The sequence below is a fragment of the Callithrix jacchus genome, chromosome 2 (assembly GCF_049354715.1).
Source record: "Callithrix jacchus isolate 240 chromosome 2, calJac240_pri, whole genome shotgun sequence".
In the NCBI taxonomy this organism is placed as follows: Eukaryota; Metazoa; Chordata; class Mammalia; order Primates; family Cebidae; genus Callithrix; species Callithrix jacchus.
Window position 1 is genome coordinate 113,670,114 of NC_133503.1, and position 24,450 is coordinate 113,694,563.

At 40.5% G+C, this 24,450-nt stretch overlaps 2 protein-coding genes and 1 long non-coding RNA gene across 9 annotated transcripts in view; 1 reads left to right on the forward strand and 2 right to left on the reverse strand.

Annotated features, from left to right (window-relative positions):
- Positions 1-6,143, reverse strand: part of LNPEP (leucyl and cystinyl aminopeptidase) — a 109,716-nt gene extending 103,573 nt beyond the window's left edge. For 2 of the 5 annotated variants that reach the window (XM_002744784.6, XM_054252104.2), the window contains exon 1: positions 1,699-2,527. In XM_002744784.6, the coding sequence (XP_002744830.4) occupies positions 1,699-1,717 (19 nt within the window). In that variant the 5' untranslated portion in view covers positions 1,718-2,527. Of the gene's footprint in view, positions 1-1,698; positions 2,626-3,357; positions 3,630-5,970 lie in introns of those variants that run through there. The other 3 variants (XM_054252107.2, XM_017969767.4, XM_054252105.2) reach the window with 3 other exon arrangements.
- On the forward strand, positions 1,005-4,748 carry LOC128931344 (uncharacterized). Its single transcript, XR_008479616.2, has 3 exons — positions 1,005-1,170; positions 3,664-3,737; positions 4,105-4,748. It is a non-coding gene; the product is annotated as an uncharacterized LOC128931344 (long non-coding RNA).
- Positions 6,144-15,665: 9,522 nt separating the features above from the next.
- ERAP2 (endoplasmic reticulum aminopeptidase 2) overlaps positions 15,666-24,450 on the reverse strand; it is a 46,434-nt gene continuing 37,649 nt past the window's right edge. For all 3 annotated transcript variants that reach the window (XM_078365119.1, XM_078365121.1, XM_078365120.1), the window contains exons 16-19: positions 23,085-23,246; positions 22,407-22,547; positions 20,483-20,564; positions 15,666-19,351 (exon numbers count right to left, since the gene is read on the reverse strand). In XM_078365119.1, the coding sequence (XP_078221245.1) occupies positions 19,208-19,351; positions 20,483-20,564; positions 22,407-22,547; positions 23,085-23,246 (529 nt within the window). In that variant the 3' untranslated portion in view covers positions 15,666-19,207. The remainder of the gene's footprint in view (positions 19,352-20,482; positions 20,565-22,406; positions 22,548-23,084; positions 23,247-24,450) is intronic.

Here is a 24,450-nt window from a genome sequence, read left to right on the forward strand (position 1 = left end):
ATTGCTTCTTTCTTTGTTCTCTTCTGTGGGATTTTTCCATTGTCCTCCCAAATGTGACAATTTGCAAATACCCATATCTAGAAGCATATTCTATGAGAGAAAAGACCCCAGTTTTGAAACTCGAAAAAGTGCTTTAATAATTGTAAGCAAAGGTTCAGCAAATCAGCTAGCACTAATCTTGACCAAATGGGTGAGTCAGCCTTGTCACAGAGATATTTAACATTTAAAATCCTACAAACATGGTAACTCCAAGCATTCTACCAAGAACAAAGAATAAACCCTTGAATAATCACTTGTAAGGACTAACAACTTGTATTTAACATATTTTACACTGAAGTACTAGATGGTCTCTATAGTTCCTTTTAGCTCAAACCTTCCTTAATTTTTCGAGTAACTTCACCAGACTATTCTTTGAGTCTTAGTAATTACAAATAGGACCTGAATGAGAAAGAAAATTCAGAATTAAAGTTCTTATCAGTAAGCCTAATTAAACAGTACAGACAGAAAGATGGCAGTAGAATAAAGCATTCTACATTAGGAGAAGGGAGAATATAATCAGTAGTTCGCAGCCCCATCAATGAAGCGCAGCATACAACAAAGTCTGGCTGGGATTTGGGATATAATGGACAATATCTGTCTGCCCTTGGGTGGCAACTAACATACCTATACAGTGATAGACAGTGGAGCCTTTGAAAGCGATACTCCACCTGAAGTAACCAACCACCCTCAGGAAAACATGTCAAACCAGAGAGTGAATCCTCTAATTTTAGTGAGTTGTTTCCCTTACTGGCAGTTTTCCTACTTTCTATCTTAAAAGGAAATCCACACACTCAGCGCCGCAAAATGGTAAAACATCTCACCCCTATATTGTGACTCTGGCACCTGTGGTCAGAACAAAAGCTATCGTTTTAACTAGGGTAGGATTTATGCTCCCGGTTCAGTAAAGGGCAGTGGCTACCGGCAGGGTGCAGGCAGGCTCCCTGCGTTGACTCTCGCTTCCTGTCACACTGTGGTTATCACCGTGACGGACCCTTGACATTAACAAGTCTTCGACTGAATAACTGATGGGACCTGCAGCCGGTGAGGGGGAAGCATGGTGGCCCTGCGGAGTGCCTTGGCGGGGCCAGGAGGATGGCACTGCGGTCAGGCATCTCTGAGGCCCCGAGTCGGGTGAGCGAGCCTTTCTTGAAGTTTCCCTTCCTTCCACAACAAGCCTCCCACCCTCTCCCCCACCCCCGCCCTGGTAGGAAAAGTCACACCGGCAGCTCACTGAAGGGCAGTGGGACAGCTCCGGGCGCCCCACAAAAGTTGGGTTGGGCAGCGGCCACAGCTTAACGCTCCTGCAGGAGTCGGGCCGACACCGCTTCCTCCCGGGGCAAACCTGAACTGCCAACTTTCCCGATGCCCACTCCTCTGCGCGCAGCAGCCCAAACTTTGAGGTTCGCCCACCGGCCGCACCCCGGGCTTGCGGCGGCGGCGCTGACCTTCACGCGAGCCCGGGGCCCAGCAAAGGCCGCCGCCCGCCCCCCCAAGTCCCATTTCCCTGCCTCCCCAAGATCCCATCTCCCTGCCTCCCCCAGCCCTCGTGGTAAGCCGGCGGGGGGAAGATGGCTGCAGCCCGACTCCGCGTGTCACGACTGCCCACGGCCCTCGGGGCTCTAGAGAGCCCGTGTCCAGGTGCCTCGGCCGCCCACTCACCATTGGTGAAGGGCTCCATTTTACCCCCGCCGCGGCTCCTCACAGCCCGAGCGCCCGAGCTTCCTACTCCGAGAGCTGAGGCGGCCCTGCCGACTGAGCATGCCCAGCGCGGCCTCGGAGGGCTGCCGGGGAGGTGCCGCGAGGGGCGTCGCCGCTCCACTGCTCGATGGTTCCGCCGTTCCGGGTTTTCGCGGCGGCTGCAGAAAGAGCTAGGAAGCTAGAGGGAAAAGCACAGTCCGACCCCCGGAGGCTCCGCGGAAGGGCCAGGAAGGAGCGGGGTTCGCGTTGGGGGCGGGGCCTGGGGCGGGACCCGGAAAGTCCCGCCCCTACCTGAAGCGGCCCTGGCTGCGGCGCCCTCCCGGGAGGGGAACCAAGTTCAGTCACTCAACAAATGCGGGGCCCTACTGCGACCCGCCCGATCCTGGACTCCGAGCCACGTGCACTGCGCCGGAAAAACAGGGTCCCAGTCCCAGGAACGGTCATTCCAGAAACAGATCATAAATAAACACAGAAGACACACCAGTGTAAAGTCAATGCCCTGCTGCGCATTAAATCGAGTGATGTGATGCCCAGTGAGTGGGTAGCTAATTCGGATGGCGTGGTGAGGAGATGCCTCGCTGAGCAGGTGCCACTGAAGCCGAGGTCTGAAGGCAGAGCAGGAACCTGCGGGCGAAGGTCGCTATCCAAACTGCGAATCGCCGGTTTCCTTGGGGAGATTAGCCGCGGAGGGATCACTTCTCCAAGGACGGAGGGAGCGGGCGCTGTAGATATTTTCTGCAGAGATGTCCGCCCGCAACCGACTGTCCCTTGCGGGTGGTGGGGAGGAGACGGAAGAGAAGGCGGGGACCCTGCTGGGCCGAGGGCGCCCAGGAGTCCAGTCCCCCGACTCGCGGCTGCGGGCGCGGCCTCTAGGTGCGGGCGGATGACAAAACCCGGCGCCGGATCGTCCTGCCAGGGCCGCGGACGCAGCAGGATGTGGGCAGAAGGCCCGCCTGTTCCGAGCCTTAAATCAACACCTGCGGTTCCCGGGGTGACACCGCTGGGGCCCGCAGCGAGGCTCCGCGGTGCTAGGCCCGAGAAACCGAAACTTCCCTAGTCACCTCTGCTCCCTGGCACTCTCGCCATTGCCTCTAGCCCCAAGCCACCATTGTTAACAGTGCCAAATCGGACAGCCCCTGTAACCTCCGGGGCCGAACCGCCAAGGGCCCCGCGAACCCCGAGAAGGCTGGTCGGGGCCCGCTTCCTTTTCCCCCTTTCGGTGTGCGCATAGCCACCACCCTCGCCGCAGAGGCCACCGCCCTCCGAGCACGCCACCACCGCCTCCTCTGCCTCTTCCCATCCCTCAGCCCCGGCCCCTGCAGCGACTTGGCTCGAGCTGCACCTCACTGCGCCTGCCAACTGTCACACGCTCCGAGGCTGTCAACAGGGTGCCAGGGACAAACAAGCCGCGGCGAGCGCAAACAGCCTGAGCAAAGAGGGACGGTCAGGGTGTTGTTTGACCAGCACTAAGTCAAAGTGCAATACTGTATTTTAAACTGTCTATTGTATTACATCCCCCACAATACGCGCCTACTTGAAACTTCCAGCGGATACCAGCTACACTTAGAATAAAAATGAAACTCCTTGCCCAACTCTGGGTCCGCATCAGCACATGCTTACCATGTTTTGGCCACAGAGGCCTTCATGTTGTTCTTGGAAGTCGCCAAGTTCCATCCATCATTGTTAATCATACCTTTTGCACGCTCCTCGCACAACTGTTTCTTCTGCTTAGTGCTTTGCCTACTGATTCCATCTTGTCATTTATGTCTCGGCTCAAATGTCACCTCTGCAAAGAACCCTTCTCTGACTATACATGTAAAATAGCCACAAACACGGTCTGCACTATAAAGCCTTGGCTTTGCTTTATTTCCTTCTCAGCACTCACACTGTCTGAAACAATGTTTTGAATTTGTTGTTTATTATCAGCCTCCCTCTCAAGAATGCAAGCTCTGTGAGAGCAGAGTCTTTATCTTTTTTAAGGCTGTATCACCAACGCCTGGGTAAGTATACAGTAAATAATTTTTGCATGAATAAGTGAATGGACGTAGTGGTGTTGAGAGTTTTTAAGTTCACTTCCACTGCTGCAAACCCTTTCAGTTAATGACTCCATACTGAATGATGTGTTTGATCAGTACAGAAAAGGTGTCTGTATCATATGATACCTCAGAGCTGCTATCTCCCTAATGTGTAAGGTAATCAGAGCCCTTAGACTGGCCCCTTGTACTGGCATTTCAGAACCAAAAATAGTGAACCATAGGGGCTGATATATCCCAGTTCAGAAATTATATAGTATATGCAGGGCTAGATTTTGTTAACATACTTCACACATTGTATTGCTTAAATAACACTCTTCTCTCTATATTTTAGGTCATGTCATGTTCCCTTGGAGTTACTTTTGCAACCAAAGCATTTAGTATAGGAGATATTTAAAACACTGCAGCTTGTTAAATTGCCTCACCTCACCTCACCTGTAAAGGGTCGTATCATGCTTTTGAGTGTGAAACATGTTACCTAGTGTTCTGTTTTAAATACCCCAACTCTGCAGACTTTTGTGGTAAAAATGCACTAGCAACTATAGGTGGATCATTATGGTCTTTTTGAAATTTTTTTAACAAAGAGACAAATAATTTCTTTGCCTACCTCTTGTCTCCCACCCCTTCCATTCCTTCACACCCACAAGACATAAAGGACCCTTTACAGACATGTAAAAATACAAAAAAATAAAATTAGCCAGACGTGGTGGTACACACTTATAATCCCAGCTCTTCGGGAGGCTGAGGCATGAGAAGCTGAGGCATGAGAATGGCTTGAACCCCAGAGGAAGAGGTTGCAATGAGCTGAGATAACACCACTGCACTCCAGTCTGGACAACAGAGCAAGACTCCATCTCAAAACAAAACAACAGAAAAAAGACATGGTTTTGTATCGGAAGTAAGAATAGTAAACCAAAACGTCAAAATATTTCAGAATGCTACCTAGGAGCCAAAGAATAATAATAAAGTTTGTTTTGCCTCGTTGGAAACTGCTTTACATTTGACTTCATAGAGCCTAATTTCACAACCAAAACCCATTATGTTTTTATCTTTAACACCTGCCTATCCTCCCACACAGAACTTCCTCTTTAGTTTAAGAATATGACACTTTAAATTATTATGAAGTTACTATTCATTATCAAATGAAATAATGTGACATTGTCTGCTATATCCATCTACTGTCTTCAGAATCATCGTGGTCTACTATTCAACATTTGAAAACCAATAAATTGGAGAGTTAATTATAATACATAATAAATAGCATGACAGGAAAAAATATAAGCACCCTGAAAAAAAATTGCATTTGTTTATAAAGAACTGACAAACTTGATAATCAATGAATATAAGAATATTTTTATCAAAATAAAACACTTGGTGAAACATAGATCAGCAAATCTGAGCCTCACATTTAACAGATGAGGAGGGAACTACTGTCTAGAGAGGGTAGAATATTTACTCACTATCCAGGAGCAGGCATGGACCAGAACTCGGACCATCTGTGTTCTAAATCCATGTGTCAGAGTTTTCTGTTGCCTCCCAATTTCCACAAGCAAATTGGAGTCAATGACAACAATTCAGCAAAGGGATATGGCATAGATGGAAATATAGCTAATTTCAGCTATTAGAAGTTTATTCCATTAATTGTTTAATAAAATATTCCGACTTAATTAGTTGATATATTCCATAGGGAATTTGGATTCAGCCCTACTAAATGATCTAATTATTTTGAAATAAGCAGCAACAGTAATTCAGTGAACACCTTTGAAAATGTTATTTGTTCAGCAGTCTTGAATAAATGGAAGCTGCTTCCTGCCAGGACAAATCTGACCCTCATAAGATTTCCAGCCATCCGAAGGACTGAAGGACTCAATATCTCATTGCCTTTGTAACCCATCTGCAGCACACATACACTGCATTAATTAGTAATGTTTGAAGTTAAATCAAGAAAAGTTTAGAGCACAGAATAATAATTATCTAATAAAGTTCTTGTAGAGCTTAGGCATTAGCCAAAAGACACAGGCAAAAAAAAATGAAAGGTTATTATTTGGAAAGAACAGTGATATACTAGTTGATTCTTTGGGCTACCAAAGACAAAACTCTGAGTAAAACTAGCTTAAACATTTATCATTTCACATAACAAGTCCAGAGATAAGACAATCTTCAGTTATAGCTCACCAACTTCATCAAGAGCCCAACTTACCTCTCCCCACTCTTCAGTCCTCTATTTGAGCAATTTCCCAAAGCCTAGACTACCATATGGTCAAAAGTTGGCTGCAGCAGGGGAGGAAGAAGGAACTTACTCTTCTGTGTGTCTTTCTTGAGAGCAGGGGAGGCTTTTCTCAGAAATTCCCCACTAGAATTCTCCTTAGGTCTGATTTACTAAAACTGTACTTTGCAATTTGTACACCAGTCACAGGAAATGAAAATGACGTCACAATTGAGACACAGTAGGAAGGGGGCTTGGCTTCACCTCACCCCAACTAGAGCATTCTTTCATGCATCCCCACTGACGACAAAACCTCCAACACTACCTCACTGATGCCGTGATGTTTTAACCATGCCTTTTACTTAAAGAATTCCAGGAACTAGACTAGGCATAATGACTCACACCTGCAATTCCAGCACTTTGAGAGGCCAAGGCAGGAGGATTGCTTGAGCCCAGAAGTTCAAGAACAGCCTGTATGCCACAGCAAGACCTTGTTTCTACAAAAAACTGAAAAATTAGCCAAGCATGGTGGTCTGTCCCTGTGGTCCCATCTTCTCAGGAGGCTAAGGTGGGAGGACTGGTTGAACCTGGGAGGTGGAGGCTGCAGTGAGCAGCGATCACACCACTGCACTCCAGCTTGGGCAACATAGGAAGACCCTGTCTGGAAAAAAAAAAAGAATTCCCAGAACCAGCCTTAGGAGATGACCAAGGTTGTGGAGTGTCCTTGCTATGGAAGGAATGCTAAACAATTGATTTACAGCCTTGTTGCCTCTGGCCAGCCCATCAGGTGGCCCATTACTCAAGATAACCATAGCAACCAGGTAATGTTGACCCGCATAGCCTACCCATCATGTGCTTTGCCCAGTTCAGCCTGCATACCTTACCCCGATGTCAGTTCCTGCACTACTAGCTCTATTTGGGGAGTCAGTCAGGAAATTCTCTCTTTCATGCTACCTCCCTTGCGTCCAACCATGAAGGCCTTGTCAAATGAAACTCTTTTGGCCTTATGTCAATTTCTATTGCATTGGGAACTCAAGAACCAGTAACCTGCTTGTGGCAGGTAAGTCCAGAGTTCACATGACATGGTAACACCATTACTAGTTTCTTATACAAAGTACAGCCTAAATGTGCTGAGTTTCAGATCACCTTCCTTGTTTCATATGGGAGGAGAGGGTATTTGAACAAAACCATTTCCATTCAGAAAGGAAAAGGGGAGTCAACTGAAGAATGATGAGGTTCACAAACTTGGAAAGGAAATTTATTTCTCATGAAGGGTTGCAGCATGTAGGGTGGCCATGCTGGCAGGCTGACCTCATAGCCAGAAGCCAGAAACAGACACTCTGAAAGAGGGGCAAAGAGAATAGGAATTTATGCTTAGCAGGGTGGTCAAATATACATATTCAATAAGCTATAGGAGGAATCATGAATATTTATGAAGGGATAAATATGTACATGTGCAATGGAGCTTCATGCCCCTTCATGGGTCCCATGCGCAAAAAATAAGGCAATGTTAGCATGATCTGAGGGTAGTTTTCAGCCCTCTGACATCAAAAAATGAAGCAGAGGACATGAAAACTCTTACTGTGCATTCTCTGGAGATAGGACAGAACCACTCCATGTGGTTGTCTCTTAGGCAAAAAACTAGAGGCAACATTAGATGGCTGGTTGATATCAGTGGTGAAATCTTTCAAAAGGGCTGGTTTCTGGTTAGTACTTAGGGAAGACAGGCTAATCATGAATATTGAGGAAGAAGTATAATGAGGCTTGTTTGACCCAAGTATCCTGTTATGAATCAGAATTTAGTTTTCAAGGTTACTCTGGGGTCCTGTTGGCCAAGGCATGGTCTGTTCAGTCACTTGGAAGGCTTAGAAATTTATTTTTAGTTTACAGGAGTTAAGCAACCACAATGTCAGGCAGGCAACCTAAATGTTCACCAAAGATGATAAACAATGACATATTTTAATAATACTTTGATATTAATTTTTTTAAAACACTAAGGCACTTATATAGGAAAAGTAAAGACAGAGCCATTAAATACAATGTACTTTTTATATAATTGATTAATATAATTAGGATTACAAACCAAGAAATGGTATATTATTGTCAATGAAAAGAACCAAACTCTGTGAAATATTTAAAAAGATTTATTCTGAGCTAAATATGAGTGGCCACCACCCATTACAGAGCCCCAGACGATCCTGAGAACTTATGCCAGGCATGCCTGTAGTCCCAGCTACTCAGGAGGCTGAGGTGAGAGAATCACTTAATGGAGGAGGCAGAGGTTGCAGTGAGCTAAGATCATGCTACTGCACTCCAGCATGGGTGACAGAGTGAGGTCCCATCTCATGAAAAAAGGAAGGAAAGAAGGGAAAGAAAGAAAAAAGAGGGAAGAAAAGAAGGAAGGAAGGGAGGGAGGAAGGTAGATCTAACTGTTATTTCAAGCATCTGTATTAGTTTGCTAGTGTTAGCAATGGCAAATCTGTCAGGTCTGCAGAGCCTCTATTATTGCCTTCTTGGAGGAAAGAATTCTGCTGAGGGGCATAAGGCAGAGAAACCGAGGCAACTTTCAGAGCAGGAGTGAAAGTTTATCAAAAAGTTTTAGAGCAGGAATGAAAGGAAGTAAAGCACACTTACAAGAGGGCCAAGTGAGTGACTTGAGAGATCCAAGTGCACTGTTGGGCCCTCGACTTGGGGTTTTACACACTGGCATGGTGCCAGGATTTCTGTGTCTCCTCCCTTGATTTTTCCCTTGGGGTGGGCTGTCTGCATGTGCAGTGACCTGCCAGCACTAGGGAGGGATCACCTTACTGAAGTTGTACACATGCTCACTTGAGTTGTTTTGCCCTTACCAGTTGAGCAATCCTAGAGGAAGGTCATATACTTTTTACATGCCCTTTGCCTCTTAGTGCGCACGCTTGAGTCCTCTTACCCAACTCCTGAGACCTTATTGCGAAGCTGCTGATCACCAGCTTCAGGGGGTTTCTATCTATTAGGAGATTGCCTTTCCCTGGCACTGGCAGGAAGACGGTTTAACAATTGCGTCTCTAAAATAGTAGACATGTGTCGGGAGTTCTGCTGCCTTGCTCATGTCTGCCTGGCTACCTATTCTAACACTAGGGCTCCTGTAAAACCTAGTGCATTCTGAATGACTTAAACCACAGAAATTTATTGTCTCATAGTTATGGAAGCTATAAGTCCAATATCAAGGGGTTGGTAGGTAGGACCATACTCCCACTAAAGGCACGAGGGAAGGATCTGTTTTAGGCCTCTCTAATAGACCCTAGGCTTGTGGCAGGTAACCCTAGTGTTCACATGACATTTTTCTTGTGTGCATATCTGTGTCCAAACTTCCTCTTTTAATAAGGACACTAGTCACATTGGATTGGAAGCCCACCCTACTCCAAAATGACCTTATATTAACTAATTACATCTGCACAACCCTATTTCAAATAACATCACATTCTGAAATATTGGGGATTGTAAATTTAACAGATAAATTTTGGAGGACACCATCTAACTCATAACAACTTCATTGTAACAAAAATAAGGTTGAAGATAAGTATCAAGAAAGTATCCTTCAAAGGATAGCATCAAGAAATGAAAAGAAAAGAAAAGACAGCTGGGCGCAGTGGTTCATGCCTGTAACTCCAGCACTTTGGGAGGCTGAGGTGGGTGGATCATTTGAGGCCAGAAGTTCAAGACAAGCTTAGCCAAAAATACAAAATACAAAAAATTACCTGGGTATGGTAGCATTTGCCTGTAACCCCACCTACTCAATAGGCTGAGGCATAAGAATCATGAGAATCACTTGAACCTGGGAAGCAGAGGTTGCAGTGAGCAAAGGTCATGCCACTGCACTCCAGCCTGGGCAACAAAGCAAGACTGTCTCAAAAAAAAAAAAAGAAATGAAAAGACAACTCACAGAATGGCAGAAAATATTTACAAACCAAGAGACTTTTCAAGGGACTTTTATCTAGAATATATAATTTTTAAACTTAATGATAAAAGATAAATAATCCCATTAAAAGTAGGCAAAGGATTCGAATATCATTTCTCCAAAGAAGATATACAAATGGCCAATGAGAAAAGATGTTCAGTGTCATTAGTCATCAGGGAAAAGCAAATCAAATCCAAAATGAGCCACTACATCATGTCTACTAGGATAGCTAGAATAAAAAAGCCAGATAATAGTAAATGCTAACAAAAACGTTGAGAAGTTATAAGCCATATACACTGCTGATGGGAATGTGAAATGGTGTAGCTGCTTTAAAAAACAATTTGGCAGTTCCTCAAAAGGTTAAGCAAGAGTTATGTGATCCAGCAATTCCACTCCTAGATATATAGCCAAAAGACCACAGAACTTATGCACATTGGAAAACTTGTACATGGCTGGGTATGGTGGCTCATGCCTGTCATCCCAGAAGTTTGGCAGGCCAAGGTGGGCAGATCAGTTGAGTTCAAGAGTTCAAGACCAGCCTGGGCAACATGATGAAACCCCGTCGCTACAAAAAATAAAAAATTAGCCAGGCATGGTGGTGCACACCTGTAGTCCCAGCTACTTGTGGGGCTGAGGGACGAGGATTGCTCAAGCTTGGGAGATCGAGGCTGCAGAGAGCTGAGATTGCACCAGTGCACTCCAGCCTGGGCAACAGAGTAAGACCCTGTCTTGGGAAAAAACAAAACAAAACTGGTATGTGAATGTTCATGGCTACATTATTCACAATAGCCAAAAAGTGTAAACAACACAAATGTTTGTCAACTGATTAATGGGTAAATAGAATGTGAAACATTTATAAAATAGAATATTATTCAACAGTAAAAGGGAACAAAGGACTGATACATGTTACAACATAGACAAACCTTTAAAAATTATGTTAGGTGAAAGAAACCAGTCACAGAAGACCATATATTGTTGTGATTCCACTTATTTGAAATGTATTATATTATTCCATTTATATGAAATGTCCAGACTAGTCAAACCTATAGAAACAGAAAGTAGATTAGTGATTTCCTTAGACTGAAGGGAGGCAAGAATGGGAAGTGTCTGCTAATAGGTATAGGGTTTTTTGTTAGGATGATGAAAAAAACATTCTGAAATTGATCATTTTGCTAGGCACTCAACCCTGTGACTATTTAAAAACCATTGAATTATAAACTTAAAATGGGTGAATTTTATGCCATGTAGATTTTATCTCAATAAAACTGATATATATGAAAGACTTGAGGTTATAATTTTAAAGACCATAATAATCATGCTTGATTAAAATGAAACAGTAATGCATATTGTACTTTGAGTATCTCCATTCACCATTGCTCAAGCAAGTTTGTTTTCCCCCATATGATTGCTCCTATTAAACGTGATACAGATTTCATTCAATTAAACGTTGACCTATTTAGAAACAGAAATGCTATAGAACATCCTACAGGTATAGATATATCATTTCCATTTTTTTCTCAGATGGGAACCTTAAGCTTACTAGAAATGCTTAGAAAGAAATCTTCACTCTGGAAGTCACAGCCAAACTGTGGTGACTTAGAATTTCTCGGGGAGCATGTTACCAAAACAGATTTCTAGGCATTGGTCCTCAAAATTTCTATTCAGTTGGTCTGGGATATTACCTAAAATTCACATCTTTATCAAGTGATTGTGACACAGGTGGTCTTCAGATAATCCTGCACTGCAGGAATTCTAGGGTATATAAGGAGCAGTATGTTTAGTAAAAACTGCACTACAGAAATCTAAGAGTAAATGAAGGGCAGCCCAGGACTGAGGTGAGAGCCTGTTCCCTGGACATAGATTCTAAGGGTTCAAATTCTGCCCCAGGCACTTCCTACCTCTGTGCCTGGGCCAGGTTCCCTGAGCTTCACTTTCTCCTTGGTAAAACGAGGACAAGTCCCCTCACAGAGTTAGTGTGAGAATGAGACAAAGTCATATAATGATACTTAGAACAGAGACTAGCACAAAGTAAGCACTGAAAATGTATTTGCTGTTACTATTAAATGTGAATTATAAAATTTAAATGCCATGTTGATCACATGCAAAGAAGTTTAGGCTTGCAAAATGTACTGTAATAGCAAATTAATTTATATAATGGTAACATATTCCAATCTGATCATTTAAAATAATAATGTCCTGGGAAACCAAGTTTTCAGCTTTGAGTTGGCATCTAAGCCATAGGTCGGATGGGGCCTACCAAAGCCAGAAAGTGACTAGGATGATGGGCTTGGCTATAGAACCATACAAACCAATCATAGGCTTTCTTCTATAAAAGTCAGAAGATAGAAAAAAACATTTTTAGAAATGATCTTGGGCCGGGCATGGTGGCGCAGGCCTGTAATCCAGCACTTTGAGAGGCCGAGGCAAGTGGATCACCTGAGGTCAGGAATTCAAGACCAGCCTGACCAACATGGTGAAACCCCATCTCTACTAAAAATACAAAAATTAGCTGGGTGTGGTGGCAGGCGCCTGTAGTCTCAGCTACTTGGGAGGCTGAGGAAGGAGAATCACTTGAACCCAGGAGGCAGAGGTTGTAGTGAGTTGAGATTGTGCCATTTGCACTCCAGCCTGGGCAACAGCGAGACTCTGTCTCAAAAAAAAAAAAAATCTGTTAGTCCGAATTGTTATTGACTTGCTCTTTCTGGAGAGATGTTTATACTCTTGAATATTCTGATTTAGTTTTCCTTTTCCTTTGTTTCTTATAGCTATGCTAAAATAGAGCCTGTCCAAGGTTCACTCCCATAAAATGTGTCCTTCAGTTTTTTGTTTGTTTTTTAGCATGAGAAGGTCCTGTAATATTTGTGTTAAAAATTACATCTGACTATAATTCTTGGCTGACTCTCAGCTGATTCAGGTGCATTTTTCCTCCCTTTGGCTGATAGTTGCCAGCACAGGCTGTCAGTCAGCACCATTTATGGAGGTCCCCTGGTGTGCAGGGCCTCAAAGAACCTCAAAACAAAACAGGAGCTAACGCTTGACTTTTACGGCACATACAATTTATTGGGCCAATCAGGACAAGCACAGAGGCTACATACATAATACATGAAACATGATGCAGACATATACCATCGTGTACTAACAGGATCAGCCTGAGGCACATTTTCTATGTTTCTTCCTCACTCCCAGGTGCTGCTTTACAGTCAGTAAATATTTATCAAATGACATCTGTGTGTAACATCCTTTAGTAAGTGACAGATACTACACTCAAGACCTTCCTACCCAACCAGTACTTTCTAAGCTATTGGCCACTTTCCACGATTCACTCCCCAAGCCCCTGCCCCAACTTCAGGGTCCTCTTTCTCTCAGGGCCCTTTGCTTAGCTGGCTATAAAGAAAATCTAAAATTTTTTTAAATGTCACACTAAAGCATGACTAGTGGGTTACAATATACTATTTAAACTTTTTATTAGTCCAAAAGAATAAATATATGATGGTGAAATTTTAAAAGAAAAGGCAACTAGATAAGAGGAGATATACTTTGACATGTATGAAGTTTCCTTTTTTAGACAGTACTTTTTAGGTTTGTATTTGCAGGACCAGCACTGCTGCTGCTATTTCTTTCCAGGTCCTCAGTGAGACTGAGGGGTCAACAAGTAGTTTTCTCCCCTTGGCCTTAAAATCCAAACAGCCAGGACCTGGTGTGGTGGCTCATGCCTGTAATTCCAGCCCTTTGTGAGTCCGAGGTGGGACGATCACTTGAGTACAGGAGCTTGAGACTAGTGTGGGCAACAGAGTGAGACCTCCATCTCCACAAAAGGTAAAAAATAAAAATTAGTTAGGCATGGTGGTGCATATATTCAATCATAACTATTTGGGAAGTAAGCTGAAGCAGGAGCATCACCTGAACCCAGAAATTTAAAGTTACAATGAGCTACGATCGTGACACTCTGGCCTGGGCAACAGAGCAAGAACTTGTCTCAAAAAAAAAAAACAAATAGGCTTCTCAGAGGCACAGTTGTTTGAAACTAAAAGAATAATATGCGTTTCTTATCTGATAATGGCTTCACTGTAAGATAGAACATTTTTCTTTTATCTGTGCTTTGATTAGTAGTAGTCATAACTTTTATCTACAGATAAGGCATAACTTAGAAAAAGAATAAGTAAATACAAATCTTTAAATGCTGTGCATCCCCTTTCATTAACTAACACGTATTCACTGTTGCTCAAGTAACTCTGATTCAGTCTCTGAGTGTTAGTAAAATTAACTCACCCAGGACAGAGGGTCTGACAGCTGTGGGCTCTGTCTGGTTCATATAGATTGTGCATAAGTGTTTCAAACCAGATCTTTTCTTTGATTCCTATTAGCTCAAGTCTCTCTACTTCTTTGCTCCTAACCACTTAGAAAGCCCTGTTTGTCCTTCTAAGACTCCTGCTTTTGGTCTTTGGCTCTACATCTGGAGGTATGAATGGAAAGAAAGTAAAATTATATGCCAGCAGTCTTATGCCACAGAGACAATTCTTTCCTTTTTAGAAAAAGTGCCCCAAGCCCCATCCTGGCATCTTTTCATTTTTGAGTTTTAAAAGAGTTCTGTCTATCCTTTTCCCAAATCCAACTCAAAATATGAGAGACGAGTTAGAATTTCCAAATTTAGTTCACTAGAAAACAGTTTTTAAAGTGGAATACGGTTTTAAAACTGAGAAAAAAATGCCCTTTGTATCTTTTCAGTCTTTTCATAGACAATTTATTCTGCCTAATTTAAAATGAGGTTTGTAATTTTAACTGTGGTATTGTTTGGATGACTAGAGAAACTCCCAGGTGGTAACACTATGGGAATTCCTTACGGAGGAATGAACCTGAGATATAGTATTGAAAGAAAGAAATATGACATTCAACAAATATCAGTTCAACAAAGGAAGGCATGAATTTTGAAGTGTGGGAAATCATGTGTGTAAATATAAAGATGAGAATTACTGAGTCATGTACTGAGAATAGAAAACCAGTTTCCTGACCTTATCTGTCAGCATAATAGAGGATTAGGACATCTGGAAGAAAGACTAATACATTTGTAAAAGATCTTGAATTTATGGTTGGGGAGGAAAGATTATAGAAGTGAGTAAAAAATAAAAATGTTTTTCTACCTTGTTTATTAGTTAATATATATTTCTCAGACTTTTTAAAAGATTTCTCACTATGAATACTAAATATTTTCCCGATTTAAATCCTAAACAAATAATCTGCTTATACTGCCAGCTTTCTAAGTATGATGCAGACTTAGGTATTTGTACATTAAAAAATAAATTATTATGGTTTCTGGGAATATGTTAGAACAGGTACCTTAACTGACCTTCCTGCTAAAAATAACTAAAAATGTAGAATAAAATTATTTTAATGCATTGATGACCTGGAAAGTTAGTAAGGAATACTCTGGGATCAAAAACTAAGTGAAATCAGGAATCCCAGGGGGTAAGCCAAAGACAGGCGAACTTTCACCTTGAGAACACCTGAAGCTTCCATTTTTATGCCTTTGAGAGTGCTGGGGGTAGATGTCAAAGCCCAGGGCCTACCCAAGCTAGGGAGCATTAAGAAAAACAAAATTCAATTACAGTCTCTTTACAAAAGACTCATCTAAAACTAAAGGATACAGAAAGGTATCAGGGGAAGGGGTACTTTAAGTAGTACTAGAGATCAAAGATTAACATTGGGTATGGACAACTACAGAACGTATGAATAAGAAGAAAGCGAATTCACACCCTTTTAAGGAAACTATTCAGCACAGTTTATTAAAATAAAACATTACATGAAATATACATATGTTTTGACCTAGTAAAGCCACTTCTTTCATGATCCTTTTCAGACTTTCTTCCTTATGATTTAGACACTGGCTTTGATGAGATTAAGATACCAGGAAGCAGACAACCAAATATGTGATTTGTTTAAGGTCTAACTGTAAAAGTTGTAAACCACTATATGTTGAAATTTTGGCTGGGTAAGGTGGCTGTAATCCCAACATTTTGGGAGGCTGAGGCAGGTGGATCATGAGCTCAAGAGATCAAGATCATCCTGGCTAACATAGTGAAACCCCATCTCTACTAAAAATACAAAAAATAGCCAGACGTGGTGGCAGGCACCTGCAGTCCCAGCTACTTGGGAGGCTGAGGCAGGAGAATTACTTGAACCCGGGAGGTGGAGGTTGCAATGAGTTGAGATGGCACCACTGTACTCCAGCCTGGTGACAGTGCAAGACTCCATCTCAAAAAAAAAAAAGAAAAAGAAAATTTAAAAATAGTGATACATGGTTACATGAATGAAAGAAGGTCAATAAAGAATGGAAGTGAAGGAAAAAGTGCAGAGGCCATTTTGAGCAGACTTAGGTTTGGTAGACATTAGTGTTCAGATGTAAAAGTAGTTCCTAGAACTATTTGGAGGCTTTAAAAAACCAAAAACCCCAGGAACTTCATCAGAAAATCAGGATTCCTTACAGTAGTTTCTGGCCAGGTCTGCTTGTCTAGAACCTCAAATGGGCTCAATGTGACAGCAAGGAATGAAGTGCAGAAGTATGTACTGATATAGGACAAGAAAATCCTTACCACAGCAGTCAGACTCCTTTTTTTGTTGTTAATGAAAAAGTCTAGCTCTGTCACCCAGGCTGGAGTGCAATGGCATGATCTTGGCTCACTGCAACCTTCACCTCCCAGGATCGAGTGATCCTCTCATCTCAGCCTCCCGTGTAGCTGGGACTACAGGCATACGCCACCATGCTCAGCTAATTTTTGTGGAGACAGGGTTTTCCCAGGTTTCCCAGGCTGGTCTTGAACTCCTGGGCTTGAGTAATCCACCCTCCTTGGCTTCCCAAAGTGCTGGGATTACCTGCGTAAGCCACTGCGCTTAGCTAGTTAGACTCTTGAGGGCCAAAGTGTCCACTCTCCCCTACACAAAGCCATTGGTTCTGGGCTTTCATAACCTAAAAGGTTTCTCATTATGAGTGGGTTGCTGGAACCATAAAACTCTCACTGGGCCTTGTGAAGAATGGGGGAAGCCCAGATAAGGTGTATCTGCTCACCCCATCATACAGTCATGATCTTGTATATAACTTTTTCACATTGTATTCATTCAGGTAAAAGAAAGTAAAAGTAACTTAATCATGTCTGAGGTTGGTGTTGGTGGCCTAACATCTACCATAAGGCTTTTGAAATACTACACTAATAAGTACATATATTTATTTTTAAAAAACTATTTCATTTATCAAAGCAGTATTGGCATAGTAATTCTCATATTATCATCAAATAATAAAATTGCTTTCTTTACTCAATTATTTAGAATTCTAGAAATTGCAATTGAATTCAATATTGTATTTAAATAAAGAACTAGAAGGAAGAGAATGAAAGACTTGGGAATTTATGGTATATAACAACACAAAAGAAAGAACTCTGCATATTTATGGAAACTTTGTTGATGGTACAGTTCTACTGAAACTCATACACATTTTACTGCTTAATTTACATATTATCTTGGTGGAAAAAACAGTATTTTTTACTTTTTCAATTTCCTTACATTAGAATACATGTAATTCTATAGGATATCACTATAGGTGTTATAAAAACAAGTGATATAGGTGTTATATAAACCACGGTAGGTCCACCACCACATCAAAGATAGAGTCAAAGATACTTCAAAGATTACATGAAATGATCTGAAAACAAATTTAACAAAAATGTGTACTGTATTGGGGCACATCCATGGCCCACCCAGACTGTATTCTATCTCTGACTGTGGCATCAAAGAAAGGTATATGGAACTAACACTGACCTTCATGATATTGCTCTAAAGTGGATTGGATAACACCTTTCCCTCTTGACCCAGTATCCCCAGCTTTCCTAAATAATGCAAATGTCAGTCATTTATATATTGTTTCAAGTCTTTCTAAAACTTATTTGTATTTGCACACTGACTCATATATAGGATCACAAATTGATTAAGTTTGCTATCTGCATGTAGAGTGACCTTTTCTTTATTTATTCCAAACTACCTTATTCAAATAATTAAGAGAAGCATTTAGCAGGGCGTTTCAGAGAGCAAGAGGCTCCCTTAAAAGAAGGAGGTAAAATATGAAGAATGCTAAAGCTGGGTTATAAAATATGGAGATGCATTTAAATATTTACATTCAATTATGATTTAACCCAAAATATACAATGCAATCTAATTCTGGAAATTTCAAAAGATTTATTAAAAATGCAATAGCATGGCGGGGTGCGGTGGCTGATGCCTGTAATTCCAGCACTTTGGGAGGCTGAGACAGGCGGATCATGAGGTCAGGAGATCAAGACCATCCTGGCCAACGTGGTGAAACCCCATCTCTACTAAAAATACAAAAATTAGCTGGACATGGTGGCAGGTACCTGTAACTCCAGCTACTCTGGAGGCTGAGGCAGGAGAATCATTTGAACTCAGGAAGCGGAGGTTGCAGTGGACCAAGATTGCACCACTGCACTCTGGCTTGGCAACAGAGCAACATTCCGTCTCTAAAAAAAAAAAATGCAATAGGGTATGAATTGTATTCCTTTCCCTCTTGTATCTCTGTGAGGGCAGATTCAACGTCATTTGGAATGTTCTCAAAAATCTGCCCTTGGGGTTCTATATGAATGTACGGCTTGAAACCAAAAGGCCTTCCTGGTCTCCTTGATAAACCCTGATATCTAGTTTCTAATAATCTGAGATTTGATGATGAAGTCTCTCGTTTCCTGATCCTTGCCCTTTCATAGTTTGTATCAGATTTTTCATGAATGGTAAAAATTAAATAAACTGTTTAGTTCAGGTTGAGTTGAAGGTGAGGGAGAGTGAGGGGATAAAGGGATACAAATGAAAGATTTTTCTTTTATGTATTGGCTAATTTTCCTTGTATGGAAAACTGGTTTGGCAAACTACAGGATATTAAGCAATGTTAAAAATAATTAAAGAAGCAAAATAGTGGCATAGTGTGAAGCAATGGAGAAAGTCATTTGAGGCAAAACAATTATAGGTATATCTATATATCTATGACTGTATCTCCACATATATCCATTATTCAGGAAGTTTACTTTTAAATAGGATATAAACTGCCCTTCCCCGACCACTCCATCATCATGCATCTTTTGGCTGGTTATGATAGCTGAAAGCAGGCAGCTGCACTGGCTGATTTCTTGAGACTTCTTATTGGTTAGACAAAATATACATAGCTCTTGACTTGATCTTTGCTGCTGTTACTCTGTTTGACTTTATGTAGGCAGTCACGTCTGATGTGCTCTTTCTGTTGACTATTTAAGTACTAAGCAGTAGCCAAGTCCTCAGAGTGGGAAGATTCTTCTCCAGCCATTTTATATTTTTGGTTATGGTTTCCAGAACAATTTGAAAAATATCCAGATGTGATCCTTGAGCCTCAAGAGATTCAAAAAATAGTTTAACCTGTAAAATATGCAAGAAAAAATTACTGACAGTTCATAAAATACTTTGTGTTGGCCAGGTGTGGTGGCTCACACCTGCAATCCCAGCACTTTGGGAGGCAAACGTGGGCAGATCAATTAAACTCAGGAATTCAATATCAGCCTATGCAACATGGCAAAACCCTTAACTCTATGAAAAATAAAAAATAAAAAAATTAGCCAGACAAGTTATATACACACAGGTATAGGAATTTCTCTGCCACCTCTAAAAGATTATTTTCTTCTTTTCTGCATAATTATTCACTTTATCTTCAAACAATAGGTCAAATAAGACAAAAATTATAAATTCTCATCTTACAAGTGAACATACTGTGGGTAGAGAAGTTAAGTGATGACCGGGATAATCCCAGCACTTTGGGAGGCCGAGGAGGGTGGGTCACGAGGTCAGGAGTTCAAGACCAGCCTGGCCAAGGTGGTGAAGCCCCATCTCTACTTAAAATACAAAAAAAAAATTAGCCAGGCCTGGTGGTGGGTGCCTGCAATCTCAGCTACTTGGGAGGCTGAGGCAGAGAATTGCTTGAACTCAAGAGGTGGAGGTTGCAGTGAGCTAAGATTGTGCCACTGCACTTTAGCCTGAGCAACCGAGTGAGACTCTTTTTCAAAAAACAAAAAAAGAAGTTAAGTGATTTACCCAAGTCACAGAGTAAATGGTGAGCTGGGATTTAAGTTCTGGAATTATGAATTTGCTTAAAGGGTAAATAAATTCAAGATTTATTGTGAAAAGAAGATGCAAAGACTAGAATTTTTTTTTTTAAGACAACTAAAATTACCAACAATAGTTTGTTAAAAAAGATCATTAAGTATGCTTCCAAACTTTAATATAATCACTCCTGCATCATAATACAATATGAAACAAATAATACAAAAGGACTAATCTCTCAAGTCTATTTTCATTTTGAATACTACAAATACATGTATTTTAAGAGTCAGGTTTTAATCCTGCCCCTTCCATTTACTTGCTCGATGGCACTGGACAAAAAAACTTTTTTAAAAAATAAAACGAGAACTTCAAACCAGATTGTATCTAAGCTTACTTTCAATTCTACAATTTGAACATTTATTTCAAAATTGTTAACAACAGTAAATCACAAACCTCTTGCAATTTATCCTTGCAGGAAAAGTGAGATGTTGTGCTGGAGATGATTATCCTTATGTCAAATGAGCCCAAGTCAAATCTGAAAATAAATATAAATGCCATAGATTTAGGTCATAGAAATACTGACCTTACATTTATTATATCCTGTATTATATTTTTAATGTATGTTAGTAACTATGTGATAAGCTTGTATATTATAATAGATACTGTTAATTATCACAATAACATTCATCCAATACAATTCTAAAGCTGTGAAACAGCAAATTTTACTATACAATGAAAACATAGATATAGCTTCTTTGGGAAACATGTTAGTTCTTCTGAAATATTTATGTTTAAATTTATGTTTCTGTGTAAAGCAGTGTTCTCTACTTCTGTTCATTACACATTCCTGTCAGTAAAGATTTTTTGAGCAAAAACTTCCCAATATGCATATTTTTATTTATAAATTATATGCATGTATTAAGATATGATAAAAATTAAAATGATGAAAGAAATAATATATTTAATTCTTTACACTATACATCATTTATGTTTATAAATTTATAACAACATAAAATTTAAAATGAGATAAGAAATAATAGACTCTAATGTATTGCATTGCTTGCATACTTCTGTATCCCATTTTGGATACCACCACATTTAAACATTGTGTTCAGTGGGGCAATGTTACTTGGTTGAATTCTCATTCATGGCCACGGAATACATCCTTCAACCCAATGTTTTATATATGGAAAATTTGTACTGTACCATGGGTCAAAGTGATTCATGCTGATAAAGCAGAGGATAGCTACAGCTCAAAAAAAAAAAAAATGGTTCCAAACCTAGGCTCTGCACATGGTTGAGCAGGGGCATCATTTTCAGTTTAAAATGAAATCCACAACATTGCAGGAAAAGTCTGATCATTTCAGGAGGAAAATGACAATCATGCAAACAGACATATCAATGGTTCGAGTAGAGTTTTAAAGGAAACACACACACACACACATACATATTAAAGCAGTTTCTATTTGGTCTCATGTGGATGTCAATGAGCATTTGAAAGAGGAGTGGAAATGAGCTTTTTGCTTATGCAAAGCTGTCTGAGAACTCCAAACCTTCCATAGCTATGAAATGAGAGAGAAGGAACTAGGAATTAATGACATCAGGGATGCTAACTGATCCTGACAGAAACAAAGCAAATCATACCCCTCTGATTCAAGATATTTCCATACAAGTCATAAATGACATTTTTAGATTTGGGGAGAGAGAGAGAGGGAAAGAGAGAAAGCAGCAATGTTGTCGTATACATTCCAACAAAATCTAATCATTATTGGTTATTTTAGACCCAGGGACATATTGAAGTGAGCTCTAGTTCTTCCCAAAGTTGAGATGCCAGAAAAGACAGAACCAAAACAATTTGGAGGGAGATCTCCCCAAGCACTCCTGACTGGGTTTCTTTCACCTACACCAAGGTCTCCACTGTGCCACCTCCACAGGGACTCTAGGGGTGAAGAGAAGCTCTTACCAAAATTCCTGAGGTTTTCCCCCAGTACAAAACTGCATTAACAAAGGAGGCCACATATGTGTGATGCACTCTACAAGACATCTCGAGATTCTTCTGGGCTGAGGAGACAGCCAAGAAGGGATGGTGGGAGGGGGCTGATGACTGCATTTAATTCAATTTGGACTTGCTCCCAGAGGTTTTTTTGCCTGGACTGAATGAGAGAAGGCTGTTTCCCCCTTCCCTTATTCTCATGTCTCTCCCACACTCCAAATTATAGGATAATTTGGGCTAGGGAGTTTCAAAGTTGACTTCATTGAACTATTTGGATACAAATGGTATCATTTATATGCTTTGAGAAACATTTAATTACACTTGGTTTGGGCAACTGAGACATCTGCATGGAAGAGTACACATTGGATGTAAACAAATACCAACTTTTTCAGAAGATGGGTCCAGTTTTCTCTCACAAAATCCCATGCTAATTGCTGCCCCTTTGGATTTCTGGCAATTGCATGAAGGAGAGCTGCCAAGTCTTGTATCTTGATAACTTTTCCTTCCATTCCTAGTTCAAGTAACCTGAAGAAAGAAAAATCATTTGTTTCTAAATATTAGGTATTATGTACATGGACATTAACTCAAGCTACCAATATATTAAAAGAACAGAAAGAGGCATGATAAAAGTATAATTCCCAAAACAATAATAAATTTTCTAGTGGCTAATATTTTTAATGTTCCAATTAAACTTTTACTTTTTTTAGAAATATTTTTTATTTTGTTCCTAGCAAAAACATTTACTTATTATTTTAAAGAACTTTGATTAGCATGGTGTACACATTTTATATGCAAGAATGTATTTTTACTGCAATAATTTTCCTTCAAGGTTCTGAAGATAAAACACAACAATTTGTCTAGTATCAGTCATTTGATTAATAACTAGGGAATACCTGTTTTCACTATTTGCATTTTGTCAGTATATTCTTTTCTGAAAGGTAAAGCCATATACATTCTGATTCAATAACCTTACACCTTTAAAACTGGTGGCTGAAGTTTTAGTGACTTCACTGAATTTGTGTCAGTTTACTTATAACAATTTAGTTTAATTATTGAACTTACTTCAGTAACTTTTCCTGATGCTTGCTCGTTGACAAACCATACAGAATTTTGTTTTTTTCAGCACTTGACATTGATAATTCATATTGCTCTAAAAGGTAATTCCATCCTGCTGTCGTCTGAGCACCCACAGAATACACAATATTTAAAACATCTGTTGGTATACTGTAATAGCAAGTAGAAAAATGAAGAAAAAAATTTATGAAAGAAAAACTCTTTTTTCTTATTACAATTTTAAGGCCCATAACAGAATTGTCTCTGAATTATTTCCAGTATTCAATATATTAAATCTTTTTGTCTGCCAAACTCATACAAATATTTTATGTTCTTTTACTCTGCAAATTATTTGTGTTTTATCTCCTACTTATGAAAAAATGTTAGCAAGAAAATAAGCATAAAATTTTAACCTACTCTGAGGTGAAAATAGAAAGTTGATTTAATCAACAAATATAAAAGATTTCTGAAATACAAAACAACTGGTTTATATAAATTCTACCATTTAATAACCACTATTGATGCTATGAGTTTTTTTAAAAAGATGATTACTTGATGCTTTACCACCAAGTTGAGGGCATTGTTTTTTCTTCTTCTTTTTTTTTTGATTCAGGGTCTTACTCTGTTGTTTAGGTTGGAGTGCACTGGCGTGATCATGGCTCACGGTAGCCTCAGCCTCCTACCCAATCCTCTTTCCTCAGCCTCCTGTGCAGCTGAGATTATAGGCATGTAGTACCCTGCCTGGCTAATTTTTAAACTTTTTTGTAGAGATGGGCTCTCACGATGTTGACAAGGCTGGTCTCGAATTCCCAGGCTCAGGTGATCTTCTCACCCATTGGCTTAACAGGCATGAGGCACTGCACTTGGCCTCGTTGAAAGCATTTTCTAAGGCCTGTCTGGGAGTTATCTGTCTCTCCAGGCCTAGAGAATCTCAATTTAGTACCATTCATTAGGGTCTAGTTATTTTATAATTTTTTAAAACTGGTAAGATGCAGTGAAATTATTTTCTGTCCTACAAAAGATACCGTTATTTTTATTTTTTATTATCTTGAGGACATTAACCAGTTTTTATTCTAAATGGGCATATGATTTTTAATCTCGAATGTCAATAGATCAGTGAGAACTATTATCGATTTCTCAGAAAAAACACAATGCAGAGCATTGGAGAAAGCCAGAAATCTGCATTTGTCACAAAGGGACCATGTGGTAGAGATTGTACTAGTCTCCATGCATCTTATTTAACTGTCAAAAGCTACCCACTGAGATAGTTATTATCCTGATTTTTTTACAGCAGAAATAAATCTAAGAAAAGTTAAGCTACTTTCCTAAGATGACATAATTTGCCATTTTGCAGATGGGATTTAAACCTGTGATT